Genomic DNA, 20,907 nt, shown 5'->3' on the forward strand with positions numbered 1-20,907 from the left:
GATTCTTAATAACTGCAAATATGCCATTGTAAAGACATACCGTGATTAATTTAACCAGTCCCCAGTTGATGGGCACCTGGTTTGTGTTCAGATTTTGTGTATTAGAAAACAAGACTACAGGCTGGGAGTCACTGCCGAAGTGATAAGCTGTGGGTGATGAGTGCAGAGAAGGCCACAGTGTACAGCACCTACTCTGGGAGAGTTCACTTGGTTCATGTTGGAACCCATTTTGCTTCCTCCACCATCGCACGTTGAAGGAGAACGTATTTTTGCATGGGTTTCCTCATTGCCCTTCATGTACATCTGCTCTAGGGCAGGAGTCAGCAAACTACAGCCCAGAGGGCACATCTGGCCCACGGCTTGTTTTTGTAAATAAAGTTTTATTGGGGCCGGGCACAGTGGCTCACAACTGTAATCCCTGCACTTTGGGAAGCTGAGCCAGGTGGATCCCTTGAGGTCAGGAGTTCAAGATTAGCCTGACTGCTGTGGTAAAAATCCTTTCTCTACTAAAAATACAAAAATTAGCCGGGTGTGGTAGTGCACACTTGTAGTCCAAGCTACTCAGGAGGCTGAGGCAGGAGAATTGTTTGAACCTGGGACGTAGAGGTTGCAGTGAGCCGAGATTTTTCTGCTGCACTCCAGCCTGGGCGACAGAGCTAGACTGTCTCCAAAAAAAAAAAAGTTGTGTTAGGACTGGGTGCAGTGGCTTACGCCTGCAGTCGCAGCACTCTGGGAGGCCAAGCTGGGTGGATCACCTGAGGTTGGAAGCTCGAGACCAGCCTGACCAACATGGAGAAACCCAGTCTACTAAAAATGCAAAATTAGCCAAGTGTGGTGGCACATGCCTGTAATCCCAACTACCAGGGAGGCTGAGGCAGGAGAATCGCTTGAACCTGGGAAGTGGAGGTTGCGGTGAGCTGAGATCGTGCCATTGCACTGTAGCCTGGGCCACAATAGTGAAACTCCATCTCAAAAAAAAAAAATTGTATTGGAATCTGGCCACACCCCTTTGTGTGTGTATTACCTACAATTGCTTTAGCAACCTCCATACTACAACTGCGAAGTGGAGTAGTGGCACAGAAACCATATGGCCTGCAGAATGGAAAATGTCACCTACTTGGCACCTTACCAGAAAAATTTGCCAACTGCTGAGCTAGGGTGTGATGGAGAATCCCAAGGTGTCCCTTCCTTCTCAAAGCCACTTGGGGAATCATCTGTACCCTTGTGGCCTGCATTTTAACGAAGATATACACAAACACGTCTTTTAAATTTGCTGGAAATCTTCCCTCCCATTTTCAAGTGTGGTGGTTAATCAATCGAAAGAAAACCCAGTTTTCTTTCTTTCTGTCTGTCTGTCTGTCTTTTTCTTTTTTTCTTTCTTTCTTTCTGTCTTTCTGTCTTTCTTGTCTTTCTTGTCTTTCTTTGTTTTTTTTTTTTGAGACTGTCACCCAGGCTGGAGTGCAGTGGCACGATCTCAGCTCACTGCAGCCTCCGCCTCCCGGGTTCAAGTGATTTTCTTGCCTCAGCCTCCCAAGTAGCTGGGATTACAGGCACCCACCACCACGCCTGGATAATGTTGGTATTTTTAGTAGAGATGGGGTTTCTCCATGTTGGCCAGGCTGGTCTCGAACTCCTGACCTCAGGTGATCCGCCCACCTCAGCCTCCCGAAGTTCTGGGATTACAGGTGTGAGCTGCTGTGACTGGCCTCTTTCTCTTGACAGTTAGAGGAAAGACCCATCTGAGGCTCCCTGAGACTCCTCAGAACAGCAGCAGTGCGATTGGATAATGAGATCCGCTCTCCTCTGAAGTGGTTGGATTTGAAACGCCAGCAAAGCTGTCATTAGCAAGGCATTTTCTTTTCATTTCAACCATTTCATTATCTCCTTCTTTACCAAATTTGCGTTTATGAAATATTTGACAAGCCTCCTGATGTTTTCCTGTGTTGATGAAAGACAGATGCTGTTTGTGTAAAAGGAAAAGGCATGCTATAAAAAGAAAAAGAAGGATAAGAAGGGCGAGGCAGGGAGGCTCATGCCTGTAATCTCAGAAGTTCGAGGCCAGCCTGGCCAACATGGCGAAACTCCATCTCTACTAAAAATACAAAAATTAGCCAGGCGTGGTGGCACACACCTGTAATCCCAGCTACTTGGAAGGCTGAGACAGGAGAATTCCTTGAACCTGGGAGGCAGAGGCTGCAGTGAGTGGAGATCATGCCGCTGCTAAAAAACACAAAAATTAGCTGGGCGTGGTTACGGGCGCCTGTAATCCCAGATACTCAGGAGGCTGAGGCAGGAGAATCGCTTGAACCCGGGAGGCGGAGGTTGCATTGGGCCGAGATCACACCATTGCACTCCAGCCTGGGCAACAAGAGTGAAACTCTGTCTCAAAAAAAAAAAAAAAAAAAAAAAAAAAAGACTGCCTGAGACTGGGTAATTTTTTGTTTTTGTTTTTGTTTTTTGAGACAGAGTCTCACTCTGTCGCCCAGGCTGGAGTAGAGTGGCGTGATCTCGACTCACTGCAAGCTCCGCCTCCTGGGTTCACGCCATTCTCCTGCCTCAGCCTCCCAAGTAGCTGGGACTACAGGCACCTGCCACCACACCCAGCTAATTTTTTTTTTTTTTTTTTTCAGTAGAGACGGGGTTTCACCGTGTTAGCCAGGATGGTCTCAATCTCCTGACCTCGTGATCCGCTCGCCTCGGCCTCCCAAAGTGCTGGGATTACAGGCATGAGCCACCGCGCCTAGCTTAGCCGAGACTGGGTAATTTATAAACAAAAGAGGTTTAATTGACTCACAGTTATGCACGGTTGGGGAGACCCCCAGGAAACTTACAATCATGGCAGATGAGGAAACACGTGTCCTTCTGCCCATAGTGGCAGGAAGGAGAAGAATGAGAGCTGAGTGAAGTGGTTGCCCCTTATAAAAACATCAGATCTCGTGAGAGCTTACTATCACTAGAAGAGCATGGGGGAAGCACACCATGATTCAGTTACCTCTCTCCAGGTCTCTGCCACCACACATGGGAATTATGGGAACTACAACTCAAGATGAGATTTGGGTGGGGATACAGGCAAACTGTATCAGCTGTCATGCTCATTAGTTTGTGTATCATCTGTGGCTCCTTTAGCACTACAAGGGCAGGATTGAGTCCTTGCAGCAGAGACCATTCAGCCTGCAAAGCTGAACCTATTTACTCTCCGACCCTTTTTGGAAAAGTTTACCGATCTCTGGACTAGACGGTTTTTAAAAAATGACATCTTATGGCCGGGCGTGGTGGCTCACGCCTGTAATGCCAGCACTTTGGGAGGCCGAGGCAGGCGGAACATCTCCTGAGGTCAGGAGATGGAGACCATCCTGGCTAACATGGTGGAACCCCGTCTCTACTAAAAATACAAAAACTTAGCCGGGCGTGGTGGTGGGCACCTGTAATCCCAGCTACTCGGGAGGCTGAGGCAGGAGAATGGCGCAAACTCAAGAAGGCGAGCAGAGCTTGCAGTGAGCCGAGATCGCGCCACTGCACTCCAGCCTGGGCAACAGAGCAAGACCCCGCCCCAAAAAAAAAAAAAAAAAAGATGGCATCTTACTAGTGGATCCTGTTCATTGGTGTCTACATTATTATCTTGGCAGTTGGTGGTAAACCTAGGCAAAAGAGTGTGGACCGTGCTGAGGGAATTGTGGAAATTTTAGGGGAAATGAAGCTTTACATCTAATTAGAGTGCATTGTGTGCATGAGAAAAAAGGTGAAAGGATGGTTGTAGCAGAAAGCAAGTTGGAGGTGTGGCTCTGACCTGGGCTGTATGTCTTGGCCCTTCTGCACCTCTACATCTTCATCTGTGACATGGGTACAGTGAAGGAGAGAGCCTCGACATGGGCCTATAACCTGCCTGATGCTGGGCAGGCACTCAGTAATCGTCTCTGTTTTTATTAATATTGTTGCTTTCTCAACTGGGTTTGCAAGGCTTTGGTGAGATGGTATATTAGTCAGCTAGAGCTGTGTATTAGGCCATCTTGCATTGCTGTAAAGAAATGGGTAATTTATAAGAAAAGAGGTTAACAGCCAGGTGCGGTGGCTCACGCCTGTAACCCCAACCACTTTGGGAGGCTCAGGTAGGCAGATCACCTGAGGTCAGGAGTTCAAGACCAGCCTGGCCAACGTGGTGAAACCCTGTCTCTACTAAAAAAAAAATACAAAAATTAGCTGGGCATGGTGGCGGGCACCTGTAAATCCAGCTACTCAGGAGTCTGAGGCAGGAGAATCACCTGAACCTGGGAGGCGGAGGTTGCAGTGAGCCAAGATCACGCCATTGCACTCCAGCCTGTGCAACAAGAGTGAAACTCCATCTCGAAAAAAAAAAAAAAAAAAGAAAAAAGAGGTTTAATGGCCTCACAGTTCTTTTGAGACAGAATCTTGCTCTGTCACCCAGGCTGGAGTGCAGTGGCGCGATCTCAACTCACTGCAACCTCTGCCTTCCTGGTTTAAGTGATTCTTCTTGCTTCAGCCTCCTGAGTAGCTGGGGTTACAGGTGCACACCACCACACCTGGCTAACTTTTGTATTTCTTTTTAGTAGAGGTGGGGTTTCACCATGTTGGCCAGGTTGGTCTGGAACTCCTGACCTCAAGTGATCCACCTGCCTCTGCCTCCCAAAGTGCTAGGATTACAGGCATGAGCCACCGCAACCAGCCTCCTTTTTCTTATAAGGACACTAGTCCTGTTGGCTTATCGCCTGACCCTTATGACCTCATTTAACCTTAATTATCTCCAAAAGGCCCTGTGTCCAGATACAGTCCCCCTTGGAGGTCAGAGCTTCAGCATATGAATTTAGGCGTGGGTAGGTGACACAATTCAGTCCATAACAGATGGTCAAAGTCTGACCCATAGTATTCAACAGCTGCTGTTAGTTACTCTCCTTGGCTAATAGTATGCCTTGAGGCATTAAAGAACAAACACACAAAGCTGGTGTGGTGTAGGAGGCACCCTGAGAAGTTCTGTGATGGGTTTTATCTCCTGGTGCTACAGAGGAAGGCATTTGTGTGTAAGTCAATGGTGGCCTCAACCATGGGTGGGTCTCAGATTTTAACATTCCCCTAAATCCCCTGGGGGTGTCTTCGTGGAATTCAGATTCTGCCTAACAGGCTGGGGAGGTGCAGGCTAAGGGCCTACGTTTCTTCCTTCTTTTCTTTTCTTTTCTCTTTTCTTTTCTCTTCTTTCGAGACACAGTCTCACTTTGTCACCCAGGTGAGGTGATCATGGCTCACTGTAGCCTCGACCTCCCCCAGGCTCAAGCAGTCCTCCCACCTCAGCATCCTGGGACAACAGGTGCGTAACACCACAGCCAGCTAATGTATTTTTTTTGTAGAGATGAGGTTTCACTGTGTTGCTGGTCTTGAGCTTCTGGGCTCAAGTGATCCTCTTGCCTTGGCCTCCCAAAGTGCTGGGGTTTATAGGTGTGAGCCACCACACCTGGTCAAGGACCTATGTTCCTGAGGAGCTCCCTGGTGATGCTAATACTGCTGGTCCATAGGCCACACTTTTGAGTCATAAGGGCCTGTGCTCAGCAGCACAGTAGCCAGGAACCACGTGTGACTGTTTCAGTCTCCGTCTTAGTTAAAGAAAACTAGAAAATCCAGTGCCTCAGTGACTGTAATTGCATTGCATCGAGGAACGTTCTAATTGAGCAGTGCCACATCTTAAAAGACCGAATGATCCACTTTTTCTCTACTTTTAAATTTTCTTTCTTTATATTTTTAGAGACAGGGTGTTGCTCTGTAGCCCAAGCTGGAGTGCAGTGGCACTGTCTTAGCTCACTGCAGCCTAAACCTCCTGAGCTCAAGCTATCCTCCCACGTCAGCCTCCAGAGTAGCTGAGACTACAGGCACGTGCCACCACTCCCAGCTAATTTTTTTTGTTTTTGTGGAGATGGGGTCTCACTATGTTGCCCAAGGCGGTCTTGAACTCCCGGGCTCAAGCAGTCCTGCCACCTCAGCCTCCCGAAGTGCCAGGATTACAGGCGTGGGCCACTGTGCCTGGCCAGCTTTTTGTTTAAAGCCGTGTTAGTTTCCTCTTGCCACTGTAAAAAATAACCACAAACTTCATGGTGTCAGACAAAACAAATATAGCCTGGCCAACATGGTGAGACCCTGTCTCTACTAAAACAAAAACTTAGCTGGGCGTGGTGGCGCATGCCTGTAATTCCAGCTACATGGGAAGCTGAGGCAGGAGAATCACTTGAACCCGGGAGGCAGAGGTTGCAGTGAGCCGAGATCATACCACTGCACTCCAGCCTGGGTGACAGAGCGAGACTCTGTCTCAAAAACAAAATTCCACCAATTTATTCTTTACAATTCTGGAAGTCAGAAGTACAGAATGGGTCTCTGTAGGCTAGCATCAGTGTGTCCACATAGCTGGTTCCTTCTAGAGGCTCTTGGGAAGAAACTTTCCTTGCCTTCTCCAGCTTCTAGAGGCTGCCCACATCCTTGGTTCACAGCCTCTTCTTCCATCTTCCAGGCAACCAATAGCCTGTCGAGTCTTTCTCATGACACCCTGTCTCTTCATTCTGACTCCTCTACCTCTTTCTTCCCCATTTAAGGACCCTTGTGACTCCACTGGGGCCACCGGGAGAATCCAGCAGTCAGTTGATGAGTTATGTTAATTTCACCTGCACCCTTAGTTATCTCTTGCCATGATATATTTACAGGTTCTGGGGATTAGGATGGGGACATTTAGGGGAGCAGGGGCAAGTACTCTGCTAACACAGGGTCAAATTGTAAATATATATATATATATATTTTTTTTTTTTTTTTTTTTTTTTTTTTGAGATAGGGTCTTGCTGGATTGCAGTGGTACAATCTCGGCCCATTGCAATCTCTGCCTCCTAGGTTTAAGCAATTCTCCCGCCTCAGCCTCCCGAGTAGTTGGGATTACAGGCGGTTGCCACTACGCCCAGCTAATTTTTTTGTTCTCCTAGAGATGGGATTTCACCATGGTGGCCAGGCTGGTCTCAAACTCCTGACCTCAAGTGATCCGCCCACCTCAGCCTCCCTACAGTGCTAGGATTACGGGCGTGAGCCACTGCACCCAGCTACTCTCTTGATGTTGCCTTCTGTGTTGGGGTACAACTCTGCACCTTTGTTTCTGGGAAGCTCCATTGGCTAGGGTGAGTTTGTTGTTGTTGTTTCTGTCAGGTCCACCCTCCTACTTGGCTTTGGACATCAGCACCTTGGTCCTTCTCTCCTGTCTGCTCTTTGGGGAAATGGCTTATGCTTGATTTGATTCAGAGTCTGGGAACCCTGAGCTCTGGGCTGGACTTTTTTTTTTTTTTTCTTTTTGAGATGGGGTCTCACTCTGTCACCCAGGCTGGAGTGCCATACCGTCTTGTCAGCTCACTGCAACGTCCGCCTCCCAGGTTCGAGTGATTCTCCTGCCTCAGCCTCCTGAGTAGCTGGGATTATAGGCATGCACCACTGTGCCTAATTTTTTTTTTTTTTTTTTTTTTTTTAGTAGGGATGAGGTTTCACCATGTTGGCCAGGCTGGTCTCGAACTCCTGGCCTCAAGTGATCCACCTGCCTCAGCCTCCCAAAGTGCTAGGATTACAGGCATGAACCACCATGCCCGGCCATGGGCCAGACTCTTTAGCCAGGCCCAAATCCAGCCACATGACTTTGCCTGGGTTACTCCTTTGAGGCACAAAGACCATGTCACTTGGTTGCATGCTTGGGTGCCCAGTGGGACAGGTATGAGAAGACCCACTCAAGAATGGTGAGAAAGAAGGCTGGCTAGGAACCCACGTGGGGCAGGTTGTCTGCACTTTGTGGCTATTATGAGCAATGCTGCTATGGACATTTACCTGTACATTTCTTTCTGTGAGTATATGTTTTCAGTTTTCTTGCCCTTTTTTTTTTTTTTTTTTTTTTTTTTTTTTTAAAACATAGTCTCACTCTGTTACCCAGGCTGGAGTGCAGTGGCGTGATCTCGGCTTACTGCAACCTCTACCTCCCGGATTCAAGAGGTTCTCCTACCTCAGCCTCCCAAATAGCTGAGACTACAGGTGCCCCCCACCATACCTCCCTAATTTTTTGTATTTTTAGTACAGACAGGGTTTTGCCATACTGGCTACGCTGGTCTCAAACTCCTGAGCTCAAGTGATGCGCCCATCTTAGCCTTTCAAAGCGCTGGGATTACAGGCGTGAGCCACTGCATGCAGCCATGTTTTCAGTTTTCTTGGGGGAGATTCCTAGGAGTAGAATTGCTGGGCTGTGTGGTAACTTCCAGGCCTCGTTAAAGCTTTAGCCCAGACTGGGTAGAATGTGGTTTCCACTGCATTCTCTTAGCCACAGTGAGTTGCAGGTTCACCCCAGAGTCAGCGGCAGGCGGGAATTGGGGATGACACGAGGACCTGAGTGTCCAAGGGGGCTTCATGGAGTCCTCATGTGAAGTCCCCAGCATGGACCCTGACACATTGTAGGTCCTCAACAAATGTCACTCCCCGTTGTCACTCTGTTTAGTACTAAGAATAATGATAAAACTGGGACAGAAAGGAAAACACAAACTGTTGGGACTTAGATCTGAATCTATTAGTCTGTCTAATAGAAAAGCCACCATCAGGATTTTGGAGATTACAAGCTCACTTTAGATTAGCCATACTGGAATCAGCCCTGGAGGCTCCCAGAGATCAGAACAATCCCAGCACTTGACAGGATGGCTGGGAAACAACACGTGAATGCCGGAAAATGCGGAACTAATCTAGGAAAAAAGTGTAAAAAGAAAATAAACATCATCTGTCATTCTATCTATCAGAACTGCTGTCAATATTTTGGTTCCTTTCCAGTAGTTTTTCTATGCACTCTGTGCATAAGTATGTATATTTTACTAAAAGTATAATTAAGATCACAATGTATATAGTTTATATGCTGCATTTTATTATTTATTGGGAGCGTTTCTCCATCAATAGTGGGGTTTTTTTTGTTGTAAGAGACGGGATCTTGCTCTGTCACCCAGGCCAGAGTGTAGTGGCGCAGTTGTAGCTCACTGCAGCCTCAAACTCCTGGGTTCAACCATCTCAGCCTCCCACTAGTTAGGACTGCAGGCGTGAGCCACTGTGCCCAACCCAATACAGGTTTTCTTAGTGACAACATCACACACACATGCACGCACACGTGCACACAATTTACTTTGGAAGTTTATAGCAGTGTACAGCTTGGTGAATTTTTTTTTTTTTTTTTTTTTTTTGAGGCAGAGTCTCTGTTGTCCAGGCTGGAGTGTAATGGTGCCATCTCAGCTCACTGCAACCTCTGTCTCGTGGGTTCAAGTGATTCTTTTGCCTCAGCCTCCCGAGCAGCTGGGATTACAGGCGTGTGCCACCTGCCTAGCTAATTTTTGTATTTTTAGTAGAGACAGGGTTTCATCATATTGGCCAGGCTGGTCTCGAACTCCTGACCTCAGGTGATCCACCCGCTTCTGCCTCCCAAAGTGCTGGGATTACAAGCATGAGCCACCGCACCTGGCCAGCTTGGTGAATTTCTACATGTACATACACCAGTGAGGTCACCACTCACATTGTGGCTTAGATTTGTTGTAGCCCCCACAAAGCTCCCTGTGGAGCCTTCTAATTCATAACCTTCCCATTGTGGGGAATTGATCACAATTTATTTACGTACTCCCCTATTGCTAGGCTTACATTGCTTCCAATCTTTCACTCTTACAAATAGTGCTTCAGTGAACTTCCTTGTACATACATATTTGTCTACATCTGATTGCCTCCTTCAGATAAATTTCTAGAAGTTGTGAATTTCAGTATGCTCACACCCACAGGGTCAGAGGGTATGAACTTATTGAAGTGCTCCCAGTTGGCCAGGCATGTTGGCTCGTGCCTGTAATCCCAGCACTTCGGGAGGCTGAGGCGGGTGGATCACCTGAAGTCAGGAGTTCCAGACCAGCCTGACCCACATGACGAAACCACATCTCTACTAAAAATACAAAAATTAGCTGGGCTTGGTGGTGCACACCTGTAATTCCAACTACTCAGGAGGCTGAGGCACGATAATCACTTGAACCGAAGAAGTAGAGGTGAGCCCAGATGGCACCACTTCACTCCAGCCTGGACAACAAAGTGAGACTCTGCCTCAAAAAAAAAAAAAAAAAGAAATGCTCGCAGTTAATGACTTTTTTCCTTCCTTGGCGTCCCAGCTGTGTTGTGTTTGTACAGCGCAATTATTGTGTTCATGAATCCCCCCCAACCAGTTCCAGGGCTTGGCTTCAAAACTGGATTCTCAGGAGCAGGTATCCTTTGTGTATCCCCATCCGAAGATGTGATTAAAAAATTGAGTTCTTCTAGCTACCTTTGACATGTCAAGGTTAGTCAAAGCCAATTTAAATTGGTTTCACTTTTAGAGTAAACAAGACTTAGTGCAAAGCCAAGCAGAACTATGAAACTCATCTCTAGGTACTTCTGAGATAACTGATACGGTTGAATGAGTTCATATTTGAGAAAGGGTTTTAAAAATTTCCACCAGCAGCTGGGCGCGGTGGCTCACGCCTGTAATCCCAGCACTTTGGGAGGCCAAGGCAGGCGGATCACGAGATCAGGAGTTTGAGACCATCCTGGCGAACATGGTGAAACCCCGTCTCTACTAAAAATGTAAAAATTAGCTAGGTGTGGTGGCACGTGCCTATAGTCCCAACTACGTGGGAGGCTGAGGAGGGAGAAACGCTTGAACCCAAAAGGCGGAGACTGCAGTGAACCAAGATCATACCACTGCACTCCAGCCTGGCAACAGAGTGAGACTCTGTCTCAAAAAAAAAAAAAAGATTCTGCCAGCCTGTTAAACCCAGAGCAAACATAGGGGTTGAAGTGGGGTGGTGGTTTTTGTCACACTGGCTTTTTCTGTTAATCCCTGGAGCCCTCACATCCCTCATTAGGGTAAGTTTAGTAACCCTGTGCTTTAAATGGCCTATCAGGGGCTTGCTTCTATCATTGTGATGAGCGCATTCCTGCTGTTGCTCCTGGCTATCACAAGGTGTCGCTGTGGAAGACTGGTCCTGTAGAGCTGTGTGAACCTGCCTGGTCAAGGCTTCCTCTGCAGTGCTCTTGAGTATTCCGTTCCTGCTTAGGCCACAGCAGTGAGTCCAGGGAGAAACATCCTCCTACTCCCTTACCATCCAGCTGGACTGAAGATACTCTGCACTTGACCTCCTGACACTAACTTCTTTGCCTCTTCCCGTGGCAAGAGCAAATCATGGACTCTGAGCTACTTCCTCTCCCTTTCTACTATTTATTTTATTTTATTTTGTTTTTGAGATGGAATCTCACTCTGTCACCCAGGCTGGAGTGAGGTGGTGTGCTCTTGGCTCACTGCAACCTCCGCCTCCTGGGTTCAAGCAATTCTTCTGCCTCTGCCTCCCAAGTAGCTGGGAATACAAGCGCCCACCATCACGCCCAGCTAATTTTTGTATTCTTAGTAGAGGTGGGGTTTCACCATGTTTGCCAGGCTGGTCTGTTAACTCCTCACCTCAAATGATCTGCTCACCTCGGCCTCCCAAAGTGCTGGGATTATAGGTGTGAGCCACTGCACCCAGCCCTTCCTCTCCCTTTCTCTTTGGGGTTCCCCTCACTAACAGGTGAGGCAGCTTTTTCAAGGGCATTCCAAGCACAAAAGACCTTGTTGTACCTAAATACTATAAGGGACCTGTCATTGAGGACGAACCATCACAGCAAGAGTAGTTATCTTGTGCCGCATCTTTGCATAACTGACAGGATTCCTGGCAAGGATGTCTCAATGCAGAAGGTTGGCTAAGTGAACTGCAGTATCCACCCTGGACCTAAGAGAACTTGCTAATGTTTTCAAGACTGCTGTTCAGTGGTTATCTGATTCAATCTTTGCATTTACAAAAGCACCCTTTTACATATATTAAATGTGGAATAAAACTATCCGTGTGTGTTTTGTGTATCCTGGTGTATATAGTATTATATTTTATGAAGTATTTCATTCATTCTGGAAATAGCTGTTGAGACCCATGGTGTACCAGATCTGTAGAAACTGAAATGCATTCATGTGTCTGGGGGTGTGTGTAACACTATCGTGTATTTGATTCATTGACTTACTCCACAAATAATATTTTTCTGTCTACTGGGGATACCAAAAAGAGCCAGTGCCCTTGAGGAACTCAGTCATGTCAATGCTTCTTAGTTTTTAAAAAACAGGTAAGTTGAGTACTTTCCAAATGTTTATTTTTCAAGACAGTCTTGCTCTGTCACCCAGGTTGGAGTACAGCGGCATGATCTCAGCTCACTGAAGCCTCTGCCTCCTGGGTTCAAACAATTCTTTTGCCTCAGCCTTCCAAGTAGCTGGGATTACAGGTGCCACCATGCCCAGCTAATTTTTGATTTTTTGGTAGAGAAGGGGTTTCACCATTCTGGCCACGCAGGTCTTGAACTCCTGACTGCAAGTGATCTGCCCACCTCGGCCTCCCAAAGTGCTGGGATTACAGGCATGAGCTACCAGGCATAAGCCACCATGGCTGGCCCCACATTTTGTTTGTTTTTGTTCATTTGAGACAGAGTCTGTTGCCCAGGCTGGAGTGCAGTGGTGCAATCTTGGCTCACTGCAACCTCTGCCTCCCAGGTTCAAGCAATTCTCCTGCCTCAGCCCCCTCTAGTAGCCGAGATTACAGGTGCGCGCCACCACGCCCAGCTAATTTTTGTATTTTTTGTAGAGATGGGGTTTCACCATGTTGGCCAGGCTAGTCTCGAACTCCTGAGCTCAAGTGATCCACCCGCGTCAGCCTGCTGAAGTGCAGGGATTACAGGCTTGAGCCACCACTCCCGCCCAAATGTTTCTTAAAATAACTTGACCCATGCAAAATAAATTGTCTCCTATGTAATCCTTTATTTAAAAAAAAAAAAAAAAGATACTGTACATCCGAGTTAGAAATTGAAAGGCAAGACCAGAATATGCCTGAGGAAGGCTTTGTTTATTTTGCTTATCAGAAATGAGATAAAGAATTATCTCCGAATGGGCCAGTTTCCAACTTGGACCATGTACACCATATACACAATGCTCCGCATTCTGGGAGGGGTGAGGTTGGGAGCAGTAAATGACAAGTGTTTTGCCCGTGTTTCTTTTCTCCTCCAAGGGGATGTAAAACTTTTCACATGTGCAGAAGCACGCAACTATAGCCACGTGCAGAAGCAGCCGTTTTTGCAAATGAAAATATTTCCCAGAAGCACAACAAATACAAGACTAACAGGTGCCAGGCAGCGCCAAGGCACACATGTGGTTCTCATCAGCCGTCTTCCTCCTGTTTTAAATCTAGGTCTTCCTGTAACAGTGGGGAAAAAAAAGATTTCTCCCGAGGCCGCCGAGCTTGCCTTTCCACCCCGTCTCACAACAGCATTTGCAACAGAGTTCCCAGAGAGAGGGGAGCAATTACAGAAGGCAATAAGTAGGGTGGAGGGAGGAGGGGCGCCCTTAAACTTGACACCTGCGGTTCTGGGCTTAACCCCAAAGTCTAGGTGACCTTGGGCCTCCGTTTCCTCCTGTGACGTGTTTGGTCAAGAGAATGAGCATCTCAGTTTTACAGCACCTCCAGGCAGAGGCGGGTAGAAGGGTCTTTCAATCACGGGGTTTTCTGCCGGTAGCGGGGCGGGGGGACTGTGCCCCAACAAGGGACGGCGGCAATGACTGCAGACTGGGGGAGGGGGCGCTTCTGAGGCCAGAAATGCCGCTCAACTTTCGACAGATCGCGGGACCCGCCCCGACGACAGAGAATTATCGCCCAAATGCCAGTGGCGCCGAGGTGGAGAAGCCGCGGCGTAGACGCAGATTTGCAACCTCCGGCTTTCCAGCGTTCCCAGCTACGGGGGGCGGCTTCTTTGCCGCCTCACGTTTTCGCGATCGGGGTCGCGCGTGGCGATGCAGACCCCCGCCCGTCACCACACCCATTCCCACACTCTCTAAGGGGCGGGGGCGGCCGCGGCGACACCCCTGGACTCCTCCGATGACCCTTCCGTACGCAGAATCACAACGTGGACGTCTGCTTCCCTCGCCCTCACAAAAACTTCGGCAGCTGCTCAGCCTGCGACTCTCATCCCCCAGTCACGCGCCGGGAAGGCTCTCCTAGAGGAAGGATTTTCCCGCCGCCCTCCCTGCCCTGAGGTAGCCGCCGCGAGCGTCCGGGTTCAAGGACTCTTTGCGCGCGCGCTTCCGTCAGAAAGCCCCGCCCCGCGACCCGGGCGGGGGCGGGGTCTCCAGGCAGCGACCGTTGCCCCGCCCAACCTCCTCCCAACGGCTGCCTAGGCCGGGCGGCGGGGCGGGGCGGCACAGGCGGGTGAGTGCGCCTGCGCGCGCGTGCGCGGAGGCGCGGGGCGTGGCGCACGGGCAGCCCCGCCCATGCCTGGCGTCTCCGCCCGTCCCATCTCCCAACCTCCTCAGCGTGGCGCCGACGCTGCGTGCGGCGCGGACTACCCAGAGTACTCCGCGCGGGGGCAGCTCACTGGAGTTTGGTTCTCGAGGCGGCGGCAGCAAGCGGCGGCGGCTCCGGCGGCTCCTCCTCCTCCTCCTTCGGTGGCGGCGGCGGCCCGGGACCGAGACCCGGCCCCGGCTCCCCTCTCCGCCACCCCGCGCGCCCCTAACCCTCCGGCGCCGCGGGGAACATGCGGCTCCGGCTCCCGGAGGCCGGCGAGTGAGTGACCCCCGTCCCCCGCCTCAGCCCGCCCGCCCGCTGGCCCGGCCGCAACCCCCCGCCTCGCCCAGGCAATGACAGCGGCTCCGGCGTCTCCGCAGCAGATCAGGGACCGGCTGCTGCAGGCCATCGACCCCCAGAGCAACGTAAGTACCCGCCGCGCGAGCTGGGACGGAGGCCGCATGGGCCTGGGACCCTCCCCCTCTCTTGTTCCCCTCGCCCACCGGGCTTCGGGGGACCCGTCTGGCGCCCACCTCCCCTCGAGGGCCGCTGCCATCTCTGCCTCTCACTCCTCGGGCCCGGGCCGGGGGCAGGTCGGGCAGCCCGGCAGCGCTTGGTACGTGAGGCCGAGGCTTCCGTGCGGCCTGGGCGGAGGAAGCAGACGGGGGCTAAGGGTAGAGTTTATCTCCCCTTTCTGCTCCAGCTCTATGACCCTCACTGCTCTGGACGAAGCTGCCCTGCATCGCCCTCCCTCCGGGACCTGAGACCCCCGGGAAGCCCTCCCGGAGCGGGGGAGGGGAGGGAGAAGGGCTGTGAAGCAACTGGTGTCCGGGGTATGACTCGGGGAACCTGTGTCTCCCATGTCTTAGCCTTCTGGGTTATGAGAGAAGTCCTTCCCCCTCCTCCCGGCTGGCAGCACCTTCCTGGCTTCGGAGAGAACCCCCAGTGTGTTTTGCCCCTGGCCGGGTACCCAGGGTACGTGGAGAGTCTGTCTCCCTTCTGTGACTGGACACGCCTTCGCCAAAACCCTCTTGGGGTCGCTGCCAGCGACAGATGATTTCGGGGAGGGTGGGATCCTTCCTGTTGCCTTTCTGGGCCTCAGTACCCATTGCGTCTCTGACCAAGCCAGAGCTCCATTTTTTTGGGTAGTGAATTAAAGAGGACTTTTCTCTCCCGTTTACCCAAGAGCCCTGTTTCAGTAGGCTCTTTCCCTCACCTGGGGGTCTCAGCCTGGTGGCTATTGACCCAGACTGTCAGGGTTAACTCCAGGGTGTCGCTTCCTCGGGTGCCCCTTTGCTGAGGCTACTGTTGGCGGAGGGACCGCCCCTTCCCCCTCCTTATGTGTGGCTGTGTATCTGTGTGTGTGTATGTGTGTTGTTGCGGGGGTGGGGTGGGGGTGGGAAGACTGATCTATTCTCATATTTTCTCCAAGAGTTTCTTGGCAGTAGGGGTCATACTTCCCGCGGCAGGAGCAGGGCGGTGGGAAGATGCAGTAGCATCCAGGTATGAAGTGAGGCCCTGCTTCCCAGGAAGTGGCCGTTGAGATCACTTTTTAATATGCTGTGAATGGAAGAAAAAAATCATCTTTGGCTTGGCCAGGTAACTCAGGTTTCTCTCACCGTAGGGGTTTTTACTTGTAGTTTTACATGAGCTTGGCTGATTACTCTTAGCAGTATGCTTAACTCTGATGATGTTTTTGGAATAATTCACGTTGACTTATACAATTTTTGGTAAGATTGAAGGGTTATGAGTTTTTTTCTAAGGCCCTGTTTTTGCTGTGATATAAGTACTTCTCTTATCCCTGGTATTCAGGTCCCATTAACATTGACTTGATGGTAATTGTCTTTAACAAATGTTATATTATACATTTTTGTTATGACTTTGGGGGTGGAGTGGGCACAAGCTATATAAAACCTTCTCAAATGTCCTTTTTGCAGTAACTGGTGCCACTGCAATTTTAAGATTGAAATATTAGAGGATAAAACTAGTGACATGAAAAAAATAGCCTTGGTGACTTGTACATCTTTTGTGGAGCCAGAAGGTAATTTTTTGAATTTCACGCACTCGCTTTCCTTCTGGAGAGTCTGAGAGGTTGCTGAGATATTAGCACTGATCCTTAATGCCACCTCAGAGAGCTTTGGGATCAGGCGGCACTTTGACAGGCGATCACAGTGTTGTAGATTAGGTCACTCCAGTGACCTCACAGTTTCCAGTATTGTGTAAGGCTCTAATCAAAAGGGTTCCTTGAGGCAGAAGAAAAGAGGACGGAACAAATCTTAGTTTTGTGTGTCTCAGCTCATGCAGAAATGTTATATAGGTCCCTGGTTATGTTACCTGACATGGAATTTGCATTTCATATCGCTTATTTTCAGGGACTTTGGTGATGATCTTGGGCAGAGTCCTACTAACATGGGGTGGATGGATTTGGGAAATTATCTTCTTGATTATGAGGAATGAGGAAAGTGCCTCCTTTGTGATTGATCCTCTGAGCGCTGTTATGGGCCGTTTGACAGGACCGTTCGCTTTGAGCAAACACCATGCAGAAACAGAGCTGCAGTGGACGGGGTTTGCTGGCGGAGGTGGTGGTGAGAGCTGGGCATGTCAGTGTGTCTGCAGTTTCTCTCGGATCAATGTGGGCTCAGGTGAGAGCAGGTGGCTCCAGCACAGGTGCTGCCGGTGTGCCGGTCTCTCCTCTCTGCCCTGCCCAATGATGAATTCCACTACTGGATATGTAGTTGACACATATTTAAGATGCTCGTGGAAAAAAAAAAAAAAAAAAAAAACGGGGACAGTGTTGAAGAGCCAACACTAAAATTAAACCTCTTCTGAGAGAAGCGGCAGAGAATTGTGTCATGTAATGCTTACCTTTATGGGCATGCAATTATGGTTAACAAACTTAGCTATTGCTTGCAAAATCAGTGTCAGGAACTGACCTAATATCCAAAAGTATCTGGAAAGTTAGGGAAGTGACGAAGTCGTGTTTACCAACCATCTCCTTGACAAAGAAATTCTTACGAGGAAAGTTGTTTCTGTGCTCTTTTAGCCCCTGGAGTATGCATTTGAATTCCTATAGCAGCAGGCTCAGAGTTAATAATTTCTGCCAATTCAGTAATAAAGTAAATCCTCTACTCTCCTTTTCAAAAGGCTACTAACGGTTTTTCAGAGCAGTAGGAGCTTTTCTTTTCGTTGTGCACCCTTTCAGCCCAGGGTGTTGAAAATCTCTCCGAAGCGCAGTGTGTGCATGATTGTTCCAGCTTACTCTCGCTGCATTGTGGGTAAAGTGAAGGACTGTGTCTTACTCTCGCACAGCAGCCGTAGTGAGCAGTCTCCTCAGCAGGTGATTCGGTTCCCATCTGCCTGGGACACTCTTTGTTTTGTGGAGGTACGAGCTTTATCTTCCTTTGCAGCACACAAGCTTCTTGGGATGTTTCATGTCTTGTCTTCTCCCTCTAGAGCAGAAGCACTTGGCACACTTTCTATCTGCTGCTTAAACTGACTGAACCCTAGCATCCATCTTGGACCTGTGCCTGAGGAGCTACATGTGAACCCCATTTTACTAGGAAGCCTTTGTAACTGCTTTATGCCCAAAAGTACAGTCGTGGAATATTCTAATGCAGAACTTTGGAGAGGGAAGGAGTCACAGGTGACTTGAGACGCTACTCAGTAGAACTGTGAGGAATATGGATGTTAAGTGATGATTAACAAACTTAGCTTTTAGAGGAGAGGTCCAACAGATAGTAGACGGTGTACTGCATCCTCATGACAAATAAAATAACAGCACAGGGCAGGGCTTGCTAACTGCAGGTGAATGTCCTGTGTTCAGAGCAGGGAGAGGCCTGAGAAGGTCCTGCAGCAAAGAGGGACTTGAACTAGCCCTGGCTGCTTGTGTCAGTGCCTCCAGCTGTCAGGCTCTGAGTGGGAAACGTCCTTGGGAGCTGCTTGCTTTCTTACAGCTCTTCAGGCAACAGAGACCAAGGGGGAGGTGACCAAGGCACGCTGCAGAGAGACCCAGCAAGAAAGATAATTTTCCCACCTAAGAATTGGAAGGTTGGATGTTGCTTACCTTGACTTCCCTGCAGATTTCTTGTCCACAGGGTGGGATTGGGAACGGGTGTATGTACCCCATAAACCTCCTTCCAGATCTAAGTTCAGATCCTGGAAGGGACAGCAGAGTCTAATGTCAATTGTTCTAGAAGGGTTTTTTGTTTTGTTTTGTTTTGTTTTTAATATATCTTTGCAAGGTACATTGTTTGAAGTTTCTCAGCTAACAAAATTCTAAACCAAGGTGTATGCTTTGTTAGTTTGTGTGGCACCCGTCAGAGAGTTCTGCTTCCTCCCAACAGCCTTGTGAGTGGGAGAGCCAGTCTCCCCTTTCGCAGGTGCAGAAGCCAGCAGCATCAGGTAGTAGGTGCTGCTCAGTGGTGTCTCCTGGGGCAAGCAGAGGACAAAATGCTTTTGTTTCTTACTGACTTAATGGGAGGTGGTGGAACCAAAGTTAGGGACTTACCCAGAGTCATTAAGTGACAGTCCTTAGAGTCCTTCCAACTCTGAACACCACCACGCTGTCTTGAAAGATGGAGAGATGGCTCCAGAAGAGGCACGAAGGGGCAGCGTTTTTGAGCTGATAAGAAAACTTGTGGGGATCCTGTAACATCCCCTATGAGTTTATGTGAAATTACAGCCTGGGGCTGGATCTACCTATGTTAGATCTAACAGGGTGATGATATGAGACAGCCTGTCCCGTGAACATCTTAAGGTCTCTGTCACGGACAGAAACCTGGGCCAGACCACAGTGTGGCAACTAGCAACTAATATGGAACTTTTCATGAGTCTGTGTGACCAGTTTGCTCTCTACTTCAACATTACAGCACTTTTGATATTAACTTAAAATGCCATTTATTCTGCAGAAAAGCAGAATAGTATAAATTGCAAAATGAAGGACTTTTGATTCTGACCCTATCCAAAATAGGGGACCCTAAACCCAAACATGTAAATGCCCACTGCTCCACAATTGCCCAGATTCAGGGACTCTTCTGTCTTTACTCTTGTCTATTGTGGCCAGGACACAGCAGAGGAGCAGCGTGGTGTTCTCTGACTTTGGGAAACAGAAAGGTAGCAAGTGTCACCTGTGACACAGGTGTATGTCCTTGTCTTTGACTCATTCTGTCCCTCAGGAGAAAGTGGACTTTACAGTCTGTCCTCACTGAGGTTTCTGTGTGGTCCTCAGACTGTGCTGTCCTGGTTGGAGGTCCCCAAGCCCTGGAGGACTGTCCAAGACCAGGGTGTGGCAATGGCTTTGTCCTGCATACAGATGTAAAAAGGCACCATGGTCACGTCAGCCCCTGGGCAACTGTGTAAGATAGGACATGTACCTTAAGGGCGCCAAGCTCTCTTAGGTGAGGGAGGACACTTGGGCTTGCCTTTTCTTGATTTTGGGGTCTGCGAACATCTTCTCAGACTGAGCTCCAGTTTAACCAGACTGACTCCAGGTGACTCCAGTGGGAGGGGTCCCCTGGCCACTCCCCCACTATCATCTCCTTCTGGAAACTGGGTGCTTTGTCACTGCACGTTGTGCTTTTCCTTTGTATTTCTGGTGGTAGGCTGTCCCACGTCTGCCTGGTCCCTTTGGGGACCGGTAGCTGGTTGTCAGAATGGGTGGCCGAGTTTGTGGCCCAGTGAGTACAGGAGAGGCAGCGCATTTCATTCCAGTGTGGTCTCGCTAGCACCCATGCTGGGAGCACCTTCCAAAACAGCTGCTTTTCACTCTCAGAGCAGGGTGTGGGTTTGCCATAGGGATTCCCTGAACCGGGAAGCATTTCCTGAGTGAGAAAGACACACCGATAATTCTGCATGCTCTATTTAAAGGTCTTCTCTGAATGGATTCTATGCCTTGGGAGGCACTGCAGTTACGTTTCAGTCACTAACTGATTAGCAAGTGCTCGTGTGCTGAGTGTAGAGGATACAGACCTGAAGATGCCCAGCTCCTGTGCCAAAGGGGCCTGGCGCCTCACAGGGAGGAGGGCAGATAGAGCATGGTCATGAATGAGCTGGGTGGGGGGTGCCATGGCATGTGGGCTCGGCAGTCGGATGGCCTGATGGTGCTGCAGGTCTCAAGTCCAAATGGAACAGTTCTCCCCGTGCCTTATTTGAAAACAGTTGAGAATTCTTAAGAATATGAGATGGCTTTCTTAAGTATATTCTGTCATCCAGTTTTTCAGAATAAGTTCTGTAGTCAGGCAGGCAGGCTTTTCTTGCGTTGTCTCTGGCATAAGTGGAACAGAGCTGGAAGGAATAGTCGGCAAATTATTGCACAGTTTTCCCTCTCTGCTGTGGGATGGGGCACAGGCAGATGTCGAGCTGTGTCTGTGGGTATGGTCGGGGTGTCTGGGCTTGAGAAAACGGAAAGGGTCTTGGGGTAGCCTGTACGTGGCACTGATTTTCAGCATTTGGGGTGTTGTTGTACCCTCTGCATTAGATTTGCTCTGTGTGGCTTTTGGAGGCAAGCCTA

General features: G+C 49.3%; 1 protein-coding gene across 1 annotated transcript in view; it reads left to right on the top strand.

The window, feature by feature from the left end:
• The first annotated feature begins 14,488 nt into the window (after window positions 1-14,488).
• Window positions 14,489-20,907, top strand: part of MED26 (mediator complex subunit 26) — a 54,242-nt gene continuing 47,823 nt past the window's right edge. Inside the window, exon 1 of the mRNA XM_050769596.1 lies at window positions 14,489-14,824. Coding sequence (XP_050625553.1) covers window positions 14,753-14,824 — 72 coding nt within the window. The 5' untranslated portion in view covers window positions 14,489-14,752. The remainder of the gene's footprint in view (window positions 14,825-20,907) is intronic.

Source organism: Macaca thibetana, chromosome 19 (genome assembly GCF_024542745.1).
Source record: "Macaca thibetana thibetana isolate TM-01 chromosome 19, ASM2454274v1, whole genome shotgun sequence".
Lineage (NCBI taxonomy): Eukaryota > Metazoa > Chordata > Mammalia > Primates > Cercopithecidae > Macaca > Macaca thibetana.